Source organism: Elaeis guineensis, chromosome 3 (genome assembly GCF_000442705.2).
Source record: "Elaeis guineensis isolate ETL-2024a chromosome 3, EG11, whole genome shotgun sequence".
In the NCBI taxonomy this organism is placed as follows: domain Eukaryota; kingdom Viridiplantae; phylum Streptophyta; class Magnoliopsida; order Arecales; family Arecaceae; genus Elaeis; species Elaeis guineensis.
In genome coordinates this window covers 104,301,148-104,319,551 of record NC_025995.2, presented here as the reverse complement: position 1 = coordinate 104,319,551, position 18,404 = coordinate 104,301,148, and the positions used below count along the sequence as shown (strand labels likewise).

General features: G+C 37.3%; 2 protein-coding genes across 6 annotated transcripts; one reads left to right on the top strand and one right to left on the bottom strand.

Moving 5' to 3' along the window:
- Positions 1-988: 988 nt before the first annotated feature.
- On the top strand, positions 989-1,573 carry LOC109505632 (non-specific lipid-transfer protein 2). Its single transcript, XM_019849157.3, has one exon. The coding sequence runs from the start codon at positions 1,036-1,038 to the stop codon at positions 1,318-1,320; it is 285 nt and encodes a 94-aa protein (XP_019704716.1). The 5' UTR covers positions 989-1,035; the 3' UTR covers positions 1,321-1,573.
- Positions 1,574-9,255: 7,682 nt separating this feature from the next.
- On the bottom strand, positions 9,256-17,570 carry LOC105041267 (L-Ala-D/L-amino acid epimerase). Of its 5 annotated transcripts, XR_831363.4 has the most exons (9): positions 16,845-17,570; positions 16,657-16,767; positions 16,349-16,565; positions 15,753-16,086; positions 15,549-15,610; positions 15,305-15,377; positions 14,267-14,401; positions 13,304-13,348; positions 9,256-9,656 (listed from the first exon to the last, which is right to left on the bottom strand). XR_831363.4 is itself a non-coding variant. In XM_010918153.4 (8 exons), the coding sequence occupies exons 1-7, from the start codon at positions 17,343-17,345 to the stop codon at positions 14,293-14,295; spliced, it is 1,407 nt and encodes a 468-aa protein (XP_010916455.1). In that variant the 5' UTR covers positions 17,346-17,570; the 3' UTR covers positions 9,256-9,656; positions 14,267-14,292. The 5 variants fall into 5 exon arrangements, 4 of the variants coding, with proteins under 4 accessions (XP_010916455.1, XP_073110313.1, XP_010916457.1 ...); XM_010918153.4 differs by lacking the exon at positions 13,304-13,348; XM_073254212.1 differs by lacking the exon at positions 14,267-14,401 and having other exon boundaries at positions 16,845-17,569.
- Between the last annotated feature and the right edge of the window lie 834 nt (positions 17,571-18,404).

Sequence of the window (18,404 nt, the reverse complement as noted above, 5' to 3'; positions counted from 1 at the left end):
GGTAGCAGTGCAGAAACTGTCTCCCATCTTTTGTTGAATGCTCATTCGTGAGAAGCAGTTGGACATCTCTGAAGACATGTCAAAGCTTAAGGGGATAGCCTGATAATTTCCAAGACTTATGGACTTCATGGAGAACAAAGAAGATTCAGAAATTAGATAGAAGAACCTGGGATCAGCTTGCGATTGCGCTCTGTTGGCATGTATATGGCAAGAGAGAAATAGGAGAATTTTTACCAAGCAACGGGCCTCTGTTTTTTCAGTTTTGCTGAAGATTCTGCATTCATTTCAGGCTTGGGACCGCCTTGGCTTTCAAAAAAATTCTGAAGTTCACCAATTTTGGGAGCGTCTGAAATCTCTGCTGCCTGGGAATGAGCCTTAACTCAAACAGAATGGACTGGTTGAAGATCTTTCAAAGGTTGAATCAGTGCTGAGGAGTTCCTATCACTGTGCCACACATTTGAGACCAATATGCTCGCTATAACTTGGTAAATTTCCTTCTCTCTGAGATCTAAACCTTTGTACATAGACTGTAAATATTCTTGAGTTCTTTGAATAAAGCTGGGAGGCCCTCAGCCTCCCTTTTTTTTTAAAAAAAAAAAAGAAAAGAAAAGGTCAAGGCACGAGGAAACAAAAGATTAATTCAAGCATCTAACCCCATGCTCACCATGCAACTGAGATCTGCCCAGCCTACTTGATTGACTGCCATTATTATTGAACCTTCCAAGAACCAAAGTCGTGAGATCAACGACTCCAACAAAGAATGTCCCACTCACTCTTCAGCTGACAACTGTTCCAAAAGTAAACAGGACCTGGTTTCTGCTGACAGATGTCCATCTAGTGAACTCATTTGAAATTTTCCCTTACAACTCAAGCCTCCACAAGAACCTCCCCGTTATCCAAGTCAAAATCTAACAATTAAGGCTCCCTCTTATCCTAGACCGGACCAGTTCCAAATGGTTCTCCATAAATAGAGGGCTCGTCCCTTCTCCTACTACCCATTCTCCTCTTGTGCCTCTCTCTTTCCAGTGTCTAAAGATGAAGGCATCCTTCCTCTTCCTATCCATGGTGCTGCTCTTTGGCCTCTTGCTGAGCCAGGCTCCGACCGCCGTGTCGGTGACATGCAATCCCAGCTCGCTGAGCGCATGCGCGTCGTCGATCCTGAACGGGTCTCCACCAAGCTCCGCTTGCTGTGCTAAGCTCAAGTCACAGAAGCCCTGCTTGTGCCAGTACAAGAAGAATCCCAGCTTCAGTGGCTACGTCAACTCTAGCAACGCTCGGAAGATGATCAGTGCCTGCGGTGTCTCGATCCCAAAATGTTGATTTGGTGGAGTCTCTCTCGCTCTCTCGAGAGTTGAGGCTCGGTTATTGATGCAGACTATATTGTAACAGAGTGTTGGCAGTGTTAGCAACTGCCATGTCTTAGTGGGTGCTTTATGGATAGCTCTCGCCTTCTTATTGTCAGTTCCGGGGTTCGTGAGGAGGGCTTGTCCCGTGTATGCTTAGTATGGAATGTCTTAAATAATCACCAGTGCTGGTGTTGTTCTTGAGGTATTAAATCTATTTCTTTGACTAACTCTGTTATAAGATCTTAACTAACATCATATTTGATAAAAAAGGACAAACTGCTCTTGAGCAGTTAGGGATCACCTTGATTCAGGCGCATTTGAGCTCGGCTCAGGTAGAAAAGGAGCTCGAATAAGATGGTAAATATTTCTTAAATGTGGAGTGTGAATCAAATCTATACTAATTAAAACAGAGATACTGGTACAAATTCTTCCGTTCAAATCAAGATTTATATATCAAAGAGGATGATAATAAGTTCTTTCAAAACTGAAGCTCCACCCAAAACTCAACCTAATCAAGTTTGAGCAATTTATGTTAATCTCAGCATGAGCTCCAGCCAAACCTGTGCCACCTGATCTTTGGCTGTAGAATGGCTCAGTTGCATGCCCTAATTTAAATAACGTAATTTTTTTTAAAAAAATATTTCTTGACTGCATAAAACATTTATCATATTTTGCTCAAAGAAATGTTGTTTAATCATTTGTTCAAATATATTACAAGAAATTCTAATCGTTTTACAGAAAGATAGTACAGATGTTTATTCCATCGAGTAATAATGCGTTCTTTCATGCCATTCATTTACCTTCGCTTATCCATTACACCAGTGACCAATTTCATCCTTCCATCCTCACTATTTTAAATCCAAGAAAAAACTCTAAATCCTTGCTAAGAGATTTTCTTATGCATGTAAAGTAAAAGCATCGCTGCAATAATGTTTAATAGGACAGTAACTAATGCAGTCACCAATGAATTGACTGGCCTTTGTCTAATCTTTTTCTTTTTTTTTAAAAAAAAAAAAGAAAACAGTGCAATTGGTGAAGTAACTGTTGTTTGGCTTCATTAGCTTGGATTTGAGCCTTCCGGGATTCTTCCTGGCCTGGTATTCAAGGAAAAAAAAAAGGAAGGAAAAAGAAAGTTTTGATACTTCCGATCTCAAATAGACTTCCCTATGTTCATGATCAAAAATGAAAATATTGCTAACCTTGTTCTTTTATAAGTGCATTAGATTTTGCGAACACCTTATGGATCAGAACTCTTGATATTTCTCAAATCCCTCAAGAGTCCACTCTGAATATTCCGGTGTATTAGAAGTCATTCTTGCTTTTTCTATATTGCCCAGGTGTGGAATACCTATTAAATCTGTCGTTCTTAAAAGCACTAGGATTCTAATGAAGGCATTTCCCTCTCTTTGATTGTATTAGCTCTATCAAAATGGAAATTCAATCATAAAAATGCACAGAAACGAAGCAGCAATATAGTTATAAAGGGAGAGAGAAATCAATCATGCAGGACTCTGCCATCAAATTAGTCTGGACAGATAGACAAGAGGATATTTTAGAGCAAAGCTGTAATTAGCAATTTCCATAAGCTAGCACGAAAAGGATGGATAATGGCCTCTTTTTTTTTTTTTTTTTAACCTTTCCCGTTTCCACAGCGACGTGTTTTCCTGAGAATCAAAACCTTTGTCTCGTTCCATAATTCACAATTCAATTAATTATAACTCTATTTGAGACTCTAGTAACGTAGCATCAATTTTCTTTTCTTTCCTTTTTTTTATAAAAAAAAGCTCTTTAAACTATATAATTGACATGGTAATCCAACCTATCCATTTCGTTAATTTTTTTTAGAATAGAAATTCTAAATCCATAAAATCTTGTCTTATTGGCGAGTTTAGAAAGGAGGCACACATCCACAAGCAAACATAATCCACTCTAGATTGTAGACTCCTTTCATTAACTATATTAGATGGTAAAGAAATAATCAGATAGGTTCCCAGCCACACACGTTGCTCTCATGTGCTCGATTTAGTAATTCGGACGGGTTACTCCACTTGGTGTCACGAGAAAATATTCGTTGTTGCAACGGTGATATCATGTAAAAGTTGTCACAATCCCATTAAAAATCGAAAATGGCTTGTGGTAAGTTTGACGTGATATCTCTGTTGCAACGAATATTTTCTCTGGTGTCACAGGGCCGTAGGCTGCATTCCACCTTTCCGTCTACCCAGGTGTGGACTGGCAGTTTCCGATTCAATGGATGAACCGTAATCTGATAACGATGCAAGTACCGAACGTATTTACCGTCCCATGCGACCGGATATCTGGTCACCTTGGCGCCATACAATAAATATCCAGCTAACGAGATGCCCAGCATTTATAGAAGGTTGATGAGCATATAATAAATTGCATGTTATGCCTCAAGGAAAATAGAGGACTTTGAAGGAATCATCGCCATCGGTAGTTAAAGATATACATCCAACCAGGAACACGAAGGCATCTCTCTTTCTTTCCTTTTTTTTTTTTGTATTTTAAATAGAAAGGCATCTCTAGTGAAGAAATAAATACTAGACCTGATGAATCCTCACTAGTATCGTCAAAGTCACCATCCGCACCACCAAACATCTCACGATTCGTTTGGTTTGTGATTTTTTTTTTTTTCTAAAATATTACTCTCAAAGAAGTTATTTTTTGAAAATATAATATTTAAAAATATAGTTTTGATAATAATAAAAAAATAATTTATTTCAAAATTATTTATATTTGATTAAATATCTATTTTCCTCTTTCTAAGGGATGGTGAGTGGCTAGTCTTGGGGGACAACTAATGACTTCTGACTTTTCTTCTTAGATGTAATCCATTGAAGTATGATAGAGGGCCAGCCCTCAGGTGGTAAGATGACATGCATCGCCTTTCAGATTTAGCTATCTAGGAATAATTTGGTCTTCAATGTCGAGGTTGTGCTTGCATATTGGATGTTGGAGAGAGTCTACTGTCTCACTAAAGAGTACAGTCGGTTTGATGCTACTGGTTAGTCCCTTATCGTCTCAAGTTTCTGAAACTCCCTTGCTACGTATAGCAACCCGGAGGATTCTTTTGATTTCCTAAAAACCCCTCTTGAAATTTGTCGAGATCAATTTTGATAGCAGAGGTGGTATAGGCTACATCATTGAGGCCCGGATGCCAGGCTGCTAGCTGCTGAGGGCTTACCTCTTTTTGAGCCGCCAGTCTCTGGAACGGAGCTCCATGCCGTCGGAGCAGACATCATCTGTGCACGACATGAGCTGCAGATGGAGAGGATTTTCATTGAGGATGACTTAGCTACAGTCATTGGCTGGATCAGGAATGAGGTGAAGCATCTCGAAGTTCATCCACTGCTCTATGACATCTGAAGGTCTCTTAGTCATTCCACCTTGATGGCTATTCAAATAGCACTGTAGATAGGGTTGCTTCCTTTGTTGCCAACCACACTGGAGATTGGACATAACGTCGAGATGATGATTGCTCAAAAGCCTTGCATGATATTTTGTACTTTGATTTATTAAGCTGTACTCACACTAGATTGGGGTGATCATCTATTTGAATAAAAAAAAACATCCATTTTTCTAAAAAAATCATGTAAATACCTACTGTCCTCTTAAAAGATATAAGATCATAAATTTTTGCTCCGAAAATTTGTATAAATATTACTATAATATTAATATTTTAACATAACAAATCTATTAATATTGATATTGATATAATATTAATATTATATTAATATAAATATTTAAATAATATTAATATATTATAAATATTATAATATTTTTATTAATATAAGTATTATATTATATTAAATATAAATATTAGTATAATATTAATATACTATTATATTAGTATTTATAAGAATAATATTTAAAGAATATTTTTGAAAAGAAAAAAAAATTATCGATTCCCATTCCATCCAAACCCACTTCTTTCATGGGCTTATACTTTCTGTAAAATATGAAAAATATCTTCCTATGAAAAGAGCTTTTTTTCATTCTCTCTTCTCCGACCTCTCATTTCTCAGAAATTGCGTTCCCCTCTCCACTTCCCATAAACTAAATTAGTCCTTAGATTAAGCCCACAAAAAAACTCAAAATTTTTCTATAATACCCCTTCAAATATTTTAATTTTATCATCTAAATATTTTAATTCTTCATTATCATAATTTTAATTTTTTATCGTTGGATTCTTAATTACCAACGATCATATATATTTAATCTCATTTTTATTTTATAACTGTTGGACTCTATATTAAAGATTTTGACCATTGGGCTCCTTATTAAAGATCTTAATGGGTCAATAAAAGTCCTAACGATCATAAAATGGTTACAAATGATCATATTGGTTAGCTGTAAAAAGACTCTCTAGGGACCTAACCCTAGAAACCATCCAAGAGCCTTCTCTTCTTGTTTCTAAGCTTTCTTTTTTCTACTGCAATATTTTTTCTTCTTTTTCTGGATGCTAATTCACTACAAGAAAAAAGACTATTAGCGACAGCTAATTACTGTCGTTAATAGTCAGTTTGCCATCGCAAAAAATCTGATGGAAATAACTTTATCACTAATTACCATTATTAGCGACGGTAAATCTACCGTCGCTAATAAAGATAATTAGCGATGATATTAGCAATAAAGTTTCATCATTAATAATTTTAATTTTTTTCTTAATTAAATAGTTAAAAGACTATTAGCGACGGCGATTTCACCGCTACTGCCATCGCTAATAATTTTTTATTTTTTTTAATTAAAATTTAAAAAATTATTAATGATGGTAGTTTGCATTATAATACCGTCGCTAATAGTTTTTAATTTTTTTAAAAAATTTATAATTAAATATTTTGAAACCTACTTTAATCATAGTAACAAGCAATAATATTTTTTAAAATCTGTTATAAATAAGATAATAATTATGTAACACAACCATAAATATAAAATTAATTATAGTATATTAAAAATATAAATTATATAATTTTACATACAAATACTGCTTTATAAATATCAAAAGTGCACAGATATCAAAAAAAAATTATATACGATCCTCCTCCTCGTCCTCCTTTATCCTCCTTCTACTCTTGTATGTCCTCTCCAGTAATTGATGGATAAGAGTCGGATGTTCTAACATTTTGTAACAAAAAAAAATAAAATATTATTAATAAGTTTCGATACGAAAGCATATATATTGATATGGAGACGTATATTTTGATATACTACTCTGATTCTCAAATAAATTATTTCTACATATTTCATTCAATGATACGAAACTATAGACACTCCCGGCCTATTGTTTGGATGGTTAGATTGAATTTTTATCCTCTATATCTCCTTTCTAGACTCGGGCCTAAACATGTCAAGCTTCTAAATATAAAAATTTAAAACAAGTAAAAAAAATTATTAATAGACTTACCTGCTGTAATGGCTATGATAACGAGCTCAGCTGATCGCACAGATGTAGATTCCGAAGAATCTCAATGACTGTATCGTGGACAGCATCTCGGAAACTCTCAGATCGCTAGCTTTAAAGCCTCTGCATAATCTCCTTCACATGTGCGTTAGCCCATATTTGGGTCATCGAGCCCTGAAAGTAGGACATCAATAAAGATCCTCAAGCTGGTGGAGCATTGAAGCTATGGCCGAATCCTATGATCCGACTCCTATTTATCCCTCCGGTGGCCCTGAGCCATCCCTCGAGGTCAAAGATGGGCTGAGAGGATGGATCCTCATCGTGCTGCGATATGAGATATTCCGTATAATCCGTCTATACAGTTTAAAAATTTATTAGTCCATATATAACAGTATATATAAAAATTTAATAAATAATATTTTTTGTTATCATTATCTGTCGAGATCGAGAATCTAAATAATCAACAGTCCTCCTAGACTGGTGTATAGCCTCCCATATCTATAGCTGCCATGTCTACAATAAAATTAATAAAAATATATATATGATTAATTTGCAAACAATCATAATTTTTTATCCTTAACCATCATAATTTTTTATTCACAAACAATCAAGAATAGGATATGACTTTTTTTGTATTAAAAATATAATAAATATTTTATATAGCTTTTCTAAAAAACATATGCTTAACCAAATATAAGTCACTTTAAAACAAGTCATCTTCTATGATAAATCAAATATGCTAAAACCACTTTCTCGGATATCATATTTTCAGAAATCAGCTTCTCCAGAATAACATTCTATAGAAAAAAATTCTTCCGATGAATCAAATTAGTCCTAAACAAACAAGTTTTAACCTAAAAAAGAAAACATTAACGAAAGCCAAAACATCTAACTTTGTTCTCACAGATTTTCCAAGGACCAAGCAAGGATTATGCTCCAGCCCAAAACCATTTGAAATGGACAATTGAGCTCTGCATCAAAGAGCCACTGCATTTGGTTCGGATGGCGGGGCAAACAAGGAAAAAAGCCCACACTCGCTTGAGCACAGGGGGGAGAATAGCCCTACCAGTTCCTGAGAGAGAGAGAGAGAGAGAGAGGTTTGCATCAAATACAAGCCTCGAACGTGCATAAGGCAGACAGACGGCCAGGATGCTGAAGCGAAAGAAATTCTGAAATAGGTGCGGGATCACATATGGCTGCATTTGGTTCAGGAATAAAGTAGAAACAAGGTCTGGAAAAAGCCCCGTTAGTTTCAAAAATTTGGAATAAGAGTGGTGTAGTTATTCTAGTGAAACCTGCTTATGTATAGAAATAATATTCCAAAAGGAGAGCTGGAATAAGGCCTTCTTTATTGCTGTCCAGCTATTTTTCATGGGAAAAAAGAAAAACCCTTCATCCTAGAGTTATTCCAACCGAAAAATAAGAAAAAATAGCTAAGCAGAAGAAGAAACTATTGGAATAACTATTCCATATAAAATGACCACCCGTATTCCACTTTTTCTTATCTTGACTCAGAAAGACATAAGTTTTTTTTTTTTTGGGCGAACAGAAAGACATTAGGTTGCCGTACTGTTATTTCCCTACCGTTGGAACAGAGCTTACCACTCATACCAACATCTATCTACTTGAAAACTGGATGAATGTCACTGTTTCGGAGCTGAGAAACAGAAATGACAAAGCAGAGATAAGCAAGAAAAGAGTTATGTAGTTGGATGTCATGGTGTCAGAAAAAATGAGAAGAGTTGGAAAGTTGCAGATAGTTCTCGCATTAATCAAGCCCGAGCAGCAAATTCTTCGCTATATAACTATAAAAATAGCTAATCAAGAACCATATACCTCACAAAAAGCTGCAGCAAACTCCTCTCGGACTCACCTGATAGCCATCATGTGAGCCTTTGATCTAGCACCAACTGCATCCACCAGTGACATTCCTGCTGTAAAACGTTTGCTTTTTCCGTAAATGGATGCTTGGTTACAAGCAAAATTACGTGGAAAAATTTTTTACTTAGAAAAACTATTACTGTGCTTCAGGAATTTTTTTTTTATAAAAATAATTCCGTTTTTTTTTTCTTTTTCCTTTTCCACATGTTCCCTTGCAACCAAAGATACCCTAAACATTAAAAAGATTACAAAAATTTTACTTTACTGCAAAAAGTAGACAACACTTTTAACAATTTCAAAACAAATCTCAGTTTCTGCCCAAGACTGCACCTGAAATATTGCCGTTCACTTGAAAGTTATGCATGTAGCATGCGATTGTTACCAATTAAACATGTTAATTTATTGACTTCCACAATGCTAATGAGACTCATCAGGTCTCATTAGAAGAAGTGTAACCTTCAAAAACAATTCTAGAGGGATTCATGTAAGTGACCGATCAATTTCAAACTTTCGACACCTTACTCATCTTCCAGTGAAATAAAATTGAGACATAAGAATGCATTTGCTCGCAAGTCAGGTAGATTTTCAGAAACCACCTAGAAAACAGACACAAGTTTGTGATTTTATTGCTGTCGATTATCTCGTACAAGTCAGCTGGTGCATCAAAGATTCTCACAAGTTCGTGGACCCCGTAGCTGAGATCCAAGATGAACAACAAAAGAGCCCACTACATGCTATGCTCATAAACTAGATTTCTACGTCCTATCCTAGTTTGGGCTCGGTAAACATTTTGGAACAAGAATACGTCCATGAGGTTACATTTATAAAAGAGCAGATACAAGTGCTTCCGATCCTGCAATACTTGCTTCCTTACCTTTTATTTGATCGCTGAAGGGAAAAATTTATATGAGACCAATGACCACACCTCACTCGATGACTCAAACGTCAGAAGAATGGGGGAGGCTATAACTGCCACCATCATTCATGAAGGTAATCAATGACAACTTCTGTTCAGATAAAACAAAAAGTTAAAGAGAAGAAATTACCATCCAGGTGTTGCTTATCAGCAATTTAAATCTACTGCAACTATTGCAGAGTTATATAGTCTTTATCAAAATTGCTCTAAAATCTACAGTCATTAAATGCAAGCCCCTTGAGCCAATTTTCTCACATAATGGACTTGAAGCCATGTCATGTTGAGATGAAAACATGTTAATGGTAATTAAATGTGATCAGAATGTTGCGAATAATGGATTTGACAATACTGGGACACTGATGTTTACCATCACTTAATGAGCATCAAGAAAAGTTCAGATAAGAAGGAAACATTAAACACTATTTGCTTTCATTAAATATACCAAGAGTTGTTAGCTCAGCTGGTCGGTACCTTCCTATCCAGGTGAGAGTTCTCAGGTTCAAACCTGAGTGGTGGTGATATGCAAAAAGTCAGATAGCTAGGAAAATAATCTATATTTAAAGAACTGCAGGAAACATGGATCCAACATAGGCAAGTCTCTTTCTTTGGCTTCAAACATGAAGTTCTACTTGTTCATTTTTCATCATGGTCCACTATCAACAATCTCAGTGATTTTCTCCAGTTATCCACTGTATGTGAACTTGGTCTGTAGGCTTTTTTTTCAGTCAAGCAGAATCCATCTGACCAAGCATGTCATGTAATTCTATGGCAAGGTGATCCAATCTAGGAATTTATGTAGATCACTTGTCCCAGTGAAATGTTCATCAAGGATACACTCGCTATAAAAACTTTGATTACTGGATCAGACTGGCAACTATAACAGAACATGGTGGCAAACTGGAAACTCTGATAGTAAAGTGACAGGAGGTATGGGAATAACGATATTGGACGTTTGATGGTAAGGTCACAAGAAGTTGAAATTCAGTTTTCTGTGAAATCCAATAGCAAACTTGGGTTGAGTGAAATGGAAAAGTGGATTCTTGTTAGGACTTTTATGCCATACTAGGTATAATGAACGCACATTGTACGTGGCTGCTAAAGATTTCAGATTTGGAATAATTTAATTAAAATTTAAACATAATGAAGATCTGAGAATAATTAAACCATCTTTAACCTTTTTTCTGATGCATTGTATCGCACTTTCACCTTTTGGTTTTGAAGTATCTCCTGAATACTTTGTCTTGCTAAATCAGATTTTCCCTCACGTCTTCAAAGTCAGCATGAGCAGATTTGTTGCTATGTACCATTAGAATCCCATCTATAGAAGTCCAGCATGTTTTAGGAACACTTCAAATCTTTAGCAGAGTTACTCGAAAAGGTTATTTTGAGAATTGAAGGTTGGGAAATTAAGCTGCTTTATGTAGTTTAGGGATGTCTTGGGCTAAGAGTAGGGAATAGTAAACTAGGGTTTGATTTTGTTGCAATGGACTCTTGAAATCAGGAAAAAGAAAATCTAAGAATTTGAATAACTGGCCATATTTAAAACTGCACACATTATGGTATCCCAGGACAGAAAGGTCATGCTCATGCCATGGCTTCTCTGAAGTAAACATTGCAGTTGTTTATTGTTACTCATGAACAAGCAATTCTAGTTCGACATGAAATCCATTCTATGCGGGCCAACCATAAGAAACAGTGAAACACATGAAATGGCTGCATTCTTGCCTATTTTCTGCCTTCTCCTCGTCTTCTCTCAACCATTATCTTTACTGTCCCCTGTGCATTAGGCCCACTAGGCACGCCTTAGAATAAGTAAAACAATCCACACATCACTGGTGGACCAAATTATTTCCTTATTTTATGGAACCTGAGTTTATACTATTCCTTGGACATGAAAAAGATAATAACATATTCCAGTTACTCTCAAAAACTAGACCAACTATTAAAAAAATCACCTTTATGTGGATCAGGACATTGACCATTGAAAACTCAATTTAGAAACTCAGATCAACATCTTTTACATGATTTCTGAGCTGAATTAAACAGCTAAAGTAAGGATGCATTTGGTTACACTTTTTGATTTTTGATTTTTAAAAAAAAAAATTTATTTTTTTTATTTTTATTATTGAGTAAAAATAAAAAAATAAAAAATATATTTGGTAACTATGTTGTTATAAAGCAAAAAGCAATATTTGGGGACGGCAAGTGAAGAGCTCAACGAGGGAAAATGGTTCAGGAAGGGAGGGAGAAGGAAATGAGGAGGTGAAGAGTTCGACGAGAGAGAAGGATTGGTAGTAAAAAAATCAGAAAAACAAGTTTTAGAAAGTAAAAAAATTTTACTTTGCATATAAAGTAATTATTTTGATTTTTACTTTTTACTTTTTATGATGTTACCAAATATTACTTTTTAATTTTTATTTTTTAAAAATCAAAAAATAAAAAAATATATTTTTTTAACCGCTAACCAAATACATCCTAAGTTATCATCAGTTTCTGCTTCAACAGTATCGCAAGTTCGCTAGCGGTTTATTCTCAATCACCACTGGAATCTTCTTAGTAAACATTGCCTATTTTCTTGTTGTGTCCGGTTGACATTTATGACTTATTGGTTTCCAGAAAGCACCCTAACTGGACAAGTTTAATCTATTAGAGAACATCATACATCAAATTCTGAGACAATACCACTGTTTTGTTATGAGCAGAACCTCCCTTGACAACAACATGAAAATATAGGATGAATTCAAAATAGAGATAGTATCCAACACCTAAGGTCGGCCATGTGACATAGCCGCACGCTCCTTAGGGCGAAGCTCTAAGAGAATATGTTAGGCCTGCTGGGCATTTTTCACAACATAAATCTCATTCTAGAATAGAACCATTGAACTCAATAATCATAAAGATTTCAACAACATATTGATCCAGTGGCATCAGATACATCTATTTCTTCTCTTATCTCTCTCTAGCAAACCCAACTTCAGCCAGGAGCTAAGAGTCTTGATGCTCGGAAAGGAAAAAAATAAAGAGACAGATATGAACCCACTAGCTCAATAAGAAATTCCCTATGCAGATACACCAATATACATAATGCAATAATATATGCAAAATATTTAATATAGCTATTGACATTATTGAGCATAAAGTCATGACATCTATATATCATCAAATGAGCAAAAATCAAAATATGGTTGCCATCTAATAAACCAAATATGCATTAAAATATACTAAAAATAGTCATTATCTCAGCTGTATTTTCAGTTTAATATCTTTTCATCAATTATTCCAAGTGAGACTCAATGACAATGCCAAAGTATCTAATCATCTTTTCAGCATTGGATTAGGCACGCCATGCTCTTGCTTGTGACTGGTGAATCATATCACGTTACTTCCCTGACTACTCATGTACTATGTTCCTACCCATGACTACGATACCACATTCCTACCCATAGCCAGCTATTCGCACATCACATTCTTGCATGTGATTGGCTATTCACGTACCACATTCTTGCCTGTGGCTAGTTACTCATGTACCATGTTCCTACTCATGACTGGCTATCCACAACAAATGTAGGTACTTCGATATCCTTTTTTAATTAATCTCTATCTCATGCTATATTTTAATCCATTTAATCAAATTAAGCTATTAAATGTAATCCTATCATAATGCATGCAATAAAATAATTGATACAAAACATACTTATAATTTTAACTAACACGAGAACATGCAAGAGGAATTCTTACCTAATCTGAGCACCAGCCAAAGATGCCTACCAAAGCAAATATAACCTAAAATTTCCAATAAGCCCTGATATTAATAATTATCATCATTTAGGGTGTCTAATCTGAAATTGACTCTAAATCCTAAGTATGCAAATTCTCATTAATTTAGATCAATTTATCTAAAACCAAATGAAGACTCTTTAGAATTCACTGAAATATAAAGTCCTAGTAGACCAATGCTAGAATGTTTCCTGCCCGAATGCTAGATCACCTACAAAATTAATATCGCCAAAATTAGAGACAAAAGTCCGTGAGAACAAGACTCGCCAGGTTGCAGTATTCGGCACCTATAAAATGGTCCGATCTAAGTAGAAGCCCACAAGGTTGATGCAATGATCTGATCTAAGTGGAGACTCCATCCATTGGGTCTAGATCAAGGTGATAGCATCAAGAGAAGGAAGAGAGGGAAACGCAAGGAAAATGAGAGGGAGTGACCAAAGACCTTTCTTCTCTGCAACCCATGGCGCTACCACAGGGTAGGCGGAGGCTTAAACCATCAATCTCTAGCGCTCAAGAGAGGAGCTGCCAGCAGTGATGGAAACTGCGGCAGACGGCTTGAGTGGTCCCAAGGGAGAAAATACAAAGGCGGGGGGGTGCTGAGGATGTCCAATGCCCATAGACAGAAGTCTCAGCCATCCAAAAGCTGTTGCAAGGGGAGTTTGCTCAGACGGCGAGACCGGCGAGGATGCTGACGGCAAGAGTGGTGGTCAATCGGAAGAAAAACCGGCAAAATGAGGCCGCCCAAAGCTCGGTCTCTAACAACAGGGGAAGCTCTGATCGAAGCCATGGTGGCAGGGGTCGGGGGACTTGGTCTCAGGCCAATTGTCGGTGGACGATGGATCCGTCAACCACGGAGCTTCATGAGCCGCCAGTGAGGGGGTGTCTAAAGGGTGGAAAGAGAAGGAAGAAGGGAGGCCCACTTACCTCAAAAATAGGGGAAGAAGAAGACCCTATTCGCTTGGATTCTGGTAGAGAAAACAAGGGACGTCGCTAGTCGCCACACCGAGTGCCACAGGAAAGGTTGCTGCTGCACGAAAGGAACAGGGAGATGGCAGAAACCTGGGGGAGAGAGAGAGAGATAGAGGAGAAAGGAGGAGATCAGGATGCCAGCCATGGAAACAGGGAAAAGGAAAAGAAATAGAAAGAAAGGAAGAGGGAACGAAATAGGGAGAGGGCCAACGATTTTCTACGATCTTCTCATGCTCGCCTTCCCTATTTGGCGGTGGAAAACTACTCGTTAGCAGTGATACCTGGGAGATGAAAGGAGGTGAGGGTTCCGGCAGACTCGCAAAGCCCTGCCTCTCGCTACAGCTAGGCTGTCACAGCCCAGCCAGGCCAGATCGAGTTGACTTGGCCAAGCCTCACATGTAGCTATATGATAACCAATAAAGTTCACACCATCTGCCTATCATCACACTGCATCATTTACTTTCCTCCTCGGGAAGTGCCTTTTCGATGAATAATAACCAATAAAATCAATCTTATCATGATTGTAAATAGCTAAAGTTTAAGCTCCCAACAAGCTCCTATTTAGTATGTTTCTTTTCCCTATCTGGAGTCCTCAATCAATACGTTATCCAATCCACAAAGACTTCAGATTGCAAGCATAATCTCTTTTCCTGACCAGAGAGTCGTATTTTATTTTGTTATGTAAGGTAAATAAGATACCCAGCAATGAATTCTTTTCCCACAAACAGCAACACAGACTTCAAGTTATTATTTCCTAGATATTAACTCAATTTGGTTCCATTGTGCAATTAGCTGCAACATTTCTCTAGATTAAACATTTGAAACTATAATTTATTGACTGTACTAAGATAAGGAAGCAAGAAACAAGCAGCTTTACATCCTCAAACATAAATGATATTTATGGTATGGAAGCTGCAGCACAAAGTAAACTATCTCAATGAAGTTCCATAACATGAAATCAGTTTATCATTCGAAAGTAGAAATATGACTCACCAAGCGATGTTCTCCCAATGAAGAAAACCACCATGGCCCCTGGCATTCGTGAACTTGTAGACAGCACCAGAAACTAATCAAATGAAAAAGGTAATGCATAATCAATGTTTAATTGTATTATAAGACTTACAGATCACAGAGTTTTCCCACTGTATGTACAGAAAGAAATGAAAGAGGATAAAGGCCCATGGGAGCTGTTAGGCTGGATAAAATTTTAGGATGATTCGAGGCTGAAAGAATATACCTTCATATCCACCAATTACTGGATCCTCAGACAAAAGAAGAGGCGTGTCAAGATCAACAAAACTGCATTATATATACAATCAAGGTACAATTGAGTGTATAACATGACATCACAACATGATATCTCAACTAAGAAAACTGCATGAAGATATTTAAACATTTCACCCTCTCCGAGAAAAGAAGATAGACAATAGAATAGGTTTACCTGAAACAACCAAGGCCAGCAGCCAGATGACCAGCAAAGCCCATGGCAAGTCTTGTTTCAACCATACCACCAATCATAAGTGCAAGACCTGCTCTTCTTGCAACATCAATTATCTCAAGAGACCCAAGAACCCCAAGTTTGGCCAGCTTAATATTGATGACATGAGCAAGATTTCCTTGTATGATTCTCTGTGCATCATGCAAACTCCTACAACTTTCATCTGCAGCGACAGATATGCCGTATTTGTCCTTTGCAACATGACTAACATGATGGAGACCCTCCCAGTCATCTCTGTGAACTGGTTGCTCAAATAGAATAGGAACAACCCCCATTTCTGGAATTAAAACAGACAAGAAGGTAACTTTTGGTTAGATCAGTTGGTGCTCAAAGATTAAAAATATAACAGCAGCATAATACATTGTATCAACACACTGTAAAGTCAAACAAGAAAAAGAACTTCGAAAAAAATCAAACATTTTCCAGTGGCAAGTCTAGAAACACCACTTTTATCTAAGCAGGCAGCAGCCTCCAGAATCACATCTACGCATGCATGCAAATGCACATGCTTACCCATTTGTGTTGTCAGAACTACCTACCATGGAGTTTATCAAGAACTTCAACTGCTTGTTGAGCTGTATAGCCTTCATTTGCATCCAAAATAAAATAGCAATCAGGATGAACTGATCTTATGGCCTTTAGAACTTCTATATCCGAATTCAAATCTTTCCCCACCTTCAGCTTCAATGTGCTGAACCCTCGTTTACGATATTTCGCAGCCAAGTCAGCAGCTTCATTTGGGGATACAATTGGAATCTACAATGTTCGGTCAAGATGCTTGAGACATAATAACATCAAGATGGAAAATAGTTGAAAAAGTGATCAAAGGGTAAGGAGCAGACTGAACTGTTATATCAGTGGTTATAGAATCCGATACTCCACCAAACAATCTCCACAGAGGTATGCGAATGCTATTAGCAACCGCATCGATCAGTGCCATCTCAACTCCAGCCCTAACCTTTAATCGAGTATATACGGATCAATAACATAAAATATCACATCGAAAGTAGTAGATGGCAGAGAACTCATGTTTACCGAAGCGAATTCATGGTCGGGGAGGACGCGGGCGACCTCGGCGAGCAGGGCACCGAGCGTCGTCGCCGGGCTGCGGACGAGGAGACGGCAGGCGTCGCGGGCGGCTGCGAGGGCGGCGGGCTGGTCCTCGGCGGTGACGGAGGGCAGCACGGGGGCCTCCCCCCAGCCGACGGAGCCGTTGCGGAGCTCCACCCGGACGGCGACGTTCCCGACGGCGTCGAGCCGCGAGGAGGCGATGGTGAAGGGGGCGATGAGGGGAACGTCGAGGGGCCGCCCCTCGGCGCTGCTGACGTCGACGGAGAAGGTCTCCTTGAGGGTGTCGAAGCCGAAGGTCATGGGGACGGAGGAGGACGGCCGGCGGGTGGAGGTGCCGGCGAAGACGAAAACGGATTTACGGCGGAAGGGTGTAGGGGATCGGGAAGGGAGTCTTTCAAAGGGAGTGCTCAGAAAGAGATGGGAAGGGGCGGAGGAGTAGAGAGTGGAAGAGCAGAATGGATCCATGATTGGTGGGGAGTGGGAGGGCGAAAGGGACCGCTGGTGGGTTCATAAGCGGCTTGGAGATGGGATGCTCATCCATGGAGGAATCATGCTTCCAAGAAAACTATTTCAAAAGGAGCGTTAGGTGGTGCGGTGGGGACCCAACTGATTCATGTTTCATCGTCGGTTAGTGCTTTGCTTTTGTTTCGGATGTTTCTGCAGGTTCGTTCTCCCCGGCTGCCGCCTGCTCGGATGAGACAAGGGGAACGAAAATCATACGGGGAATTTGGAACCCCTTTAGTGCGCATCTTATCGGAAAAAAAAAAAAACTGTAACCCTTTTTACTAATGAAATTATTAGTTTCATAATTTTTTAAAAAAAAAAGTTAAATATATATATATAAGATATTATTTTTCTTTCTTATCAGATTTTTTCATATTTTCTCCCTTTCCCGTCAATTTTTTTCTTACTTTCGTGGCATTTTTTTTTTTCTGAGTTCTTTTCTCTCCCCCTAAATTTTTCTACCTTTTTCAAGATTTTTATATCTATGAGTTTATGGTATCTAAAGAGTAAAAATAAATTATACATAGTATCATTTTTTTTTCTTATCAGATCTCTCTATGTGTTCTCTCTCCCATCAGGTTATTTCTTTCGTTCGTGATATTTTTCTTCTTCTTCCTGAGTTTTTTTCTTCTTCTTTCAAATCTCTTTATCTTTTCCAAGATTTTTATGTCTAAAAATTTATGATATCTAAAGAATGTGCATATAATTATTTATATTAAACAAAATTACAATTATATATATAATATACTGATATTAATAAATACTATATTCTAAAAATTATGTACTAATTTATCTCAAGATGTATATTGGAACATGATTAATTGTATATCTAAGAATTATGTAGTATATATAAGAAAGTCGATAAATATATATCATCCAGTAATATAGTATGTATGGATGAATATAATATTTTGAAAACTGTATATCAATTTACTTAAAGATGTTATTGAATTACTAAATGACTAATTTGCTAATGCATATCATCTAGCCATGTACTATATATACTAGTACATATCATTT

Bases quoted from the DNA above. Each gene is read 5' to 3' on its own strand.
- LOC105041267 (XM_010918153.4), bottom strand. From the start codon at position 17,345: ATGGATCCATTCTGCTCTTCCACTCTCTACTCCTCCGCCCCTTCCCAT. The intron at 16,768-16,844 runs GTAAACATGAGT...ACTCGATTAAAG, and splicing joins CCGACCATGAATTCGCTTCG to GTTAGGGCTGGAGTTGAGAT. The intron at 16,566-16,656 runs GTTCAGTCTGCT...CGAACATTGTAG, and splicing joins CTATAACCACTGATATAACA to ATTCCAATTGTATCCCCAAA.
- LOC109505632 (XM_019849157.3), top strand. From the start codon at position 1,036: ATGAAGGCATCCTTCCTCTTCCTATCCATGGTGCTGCTCTTTGGCCTC.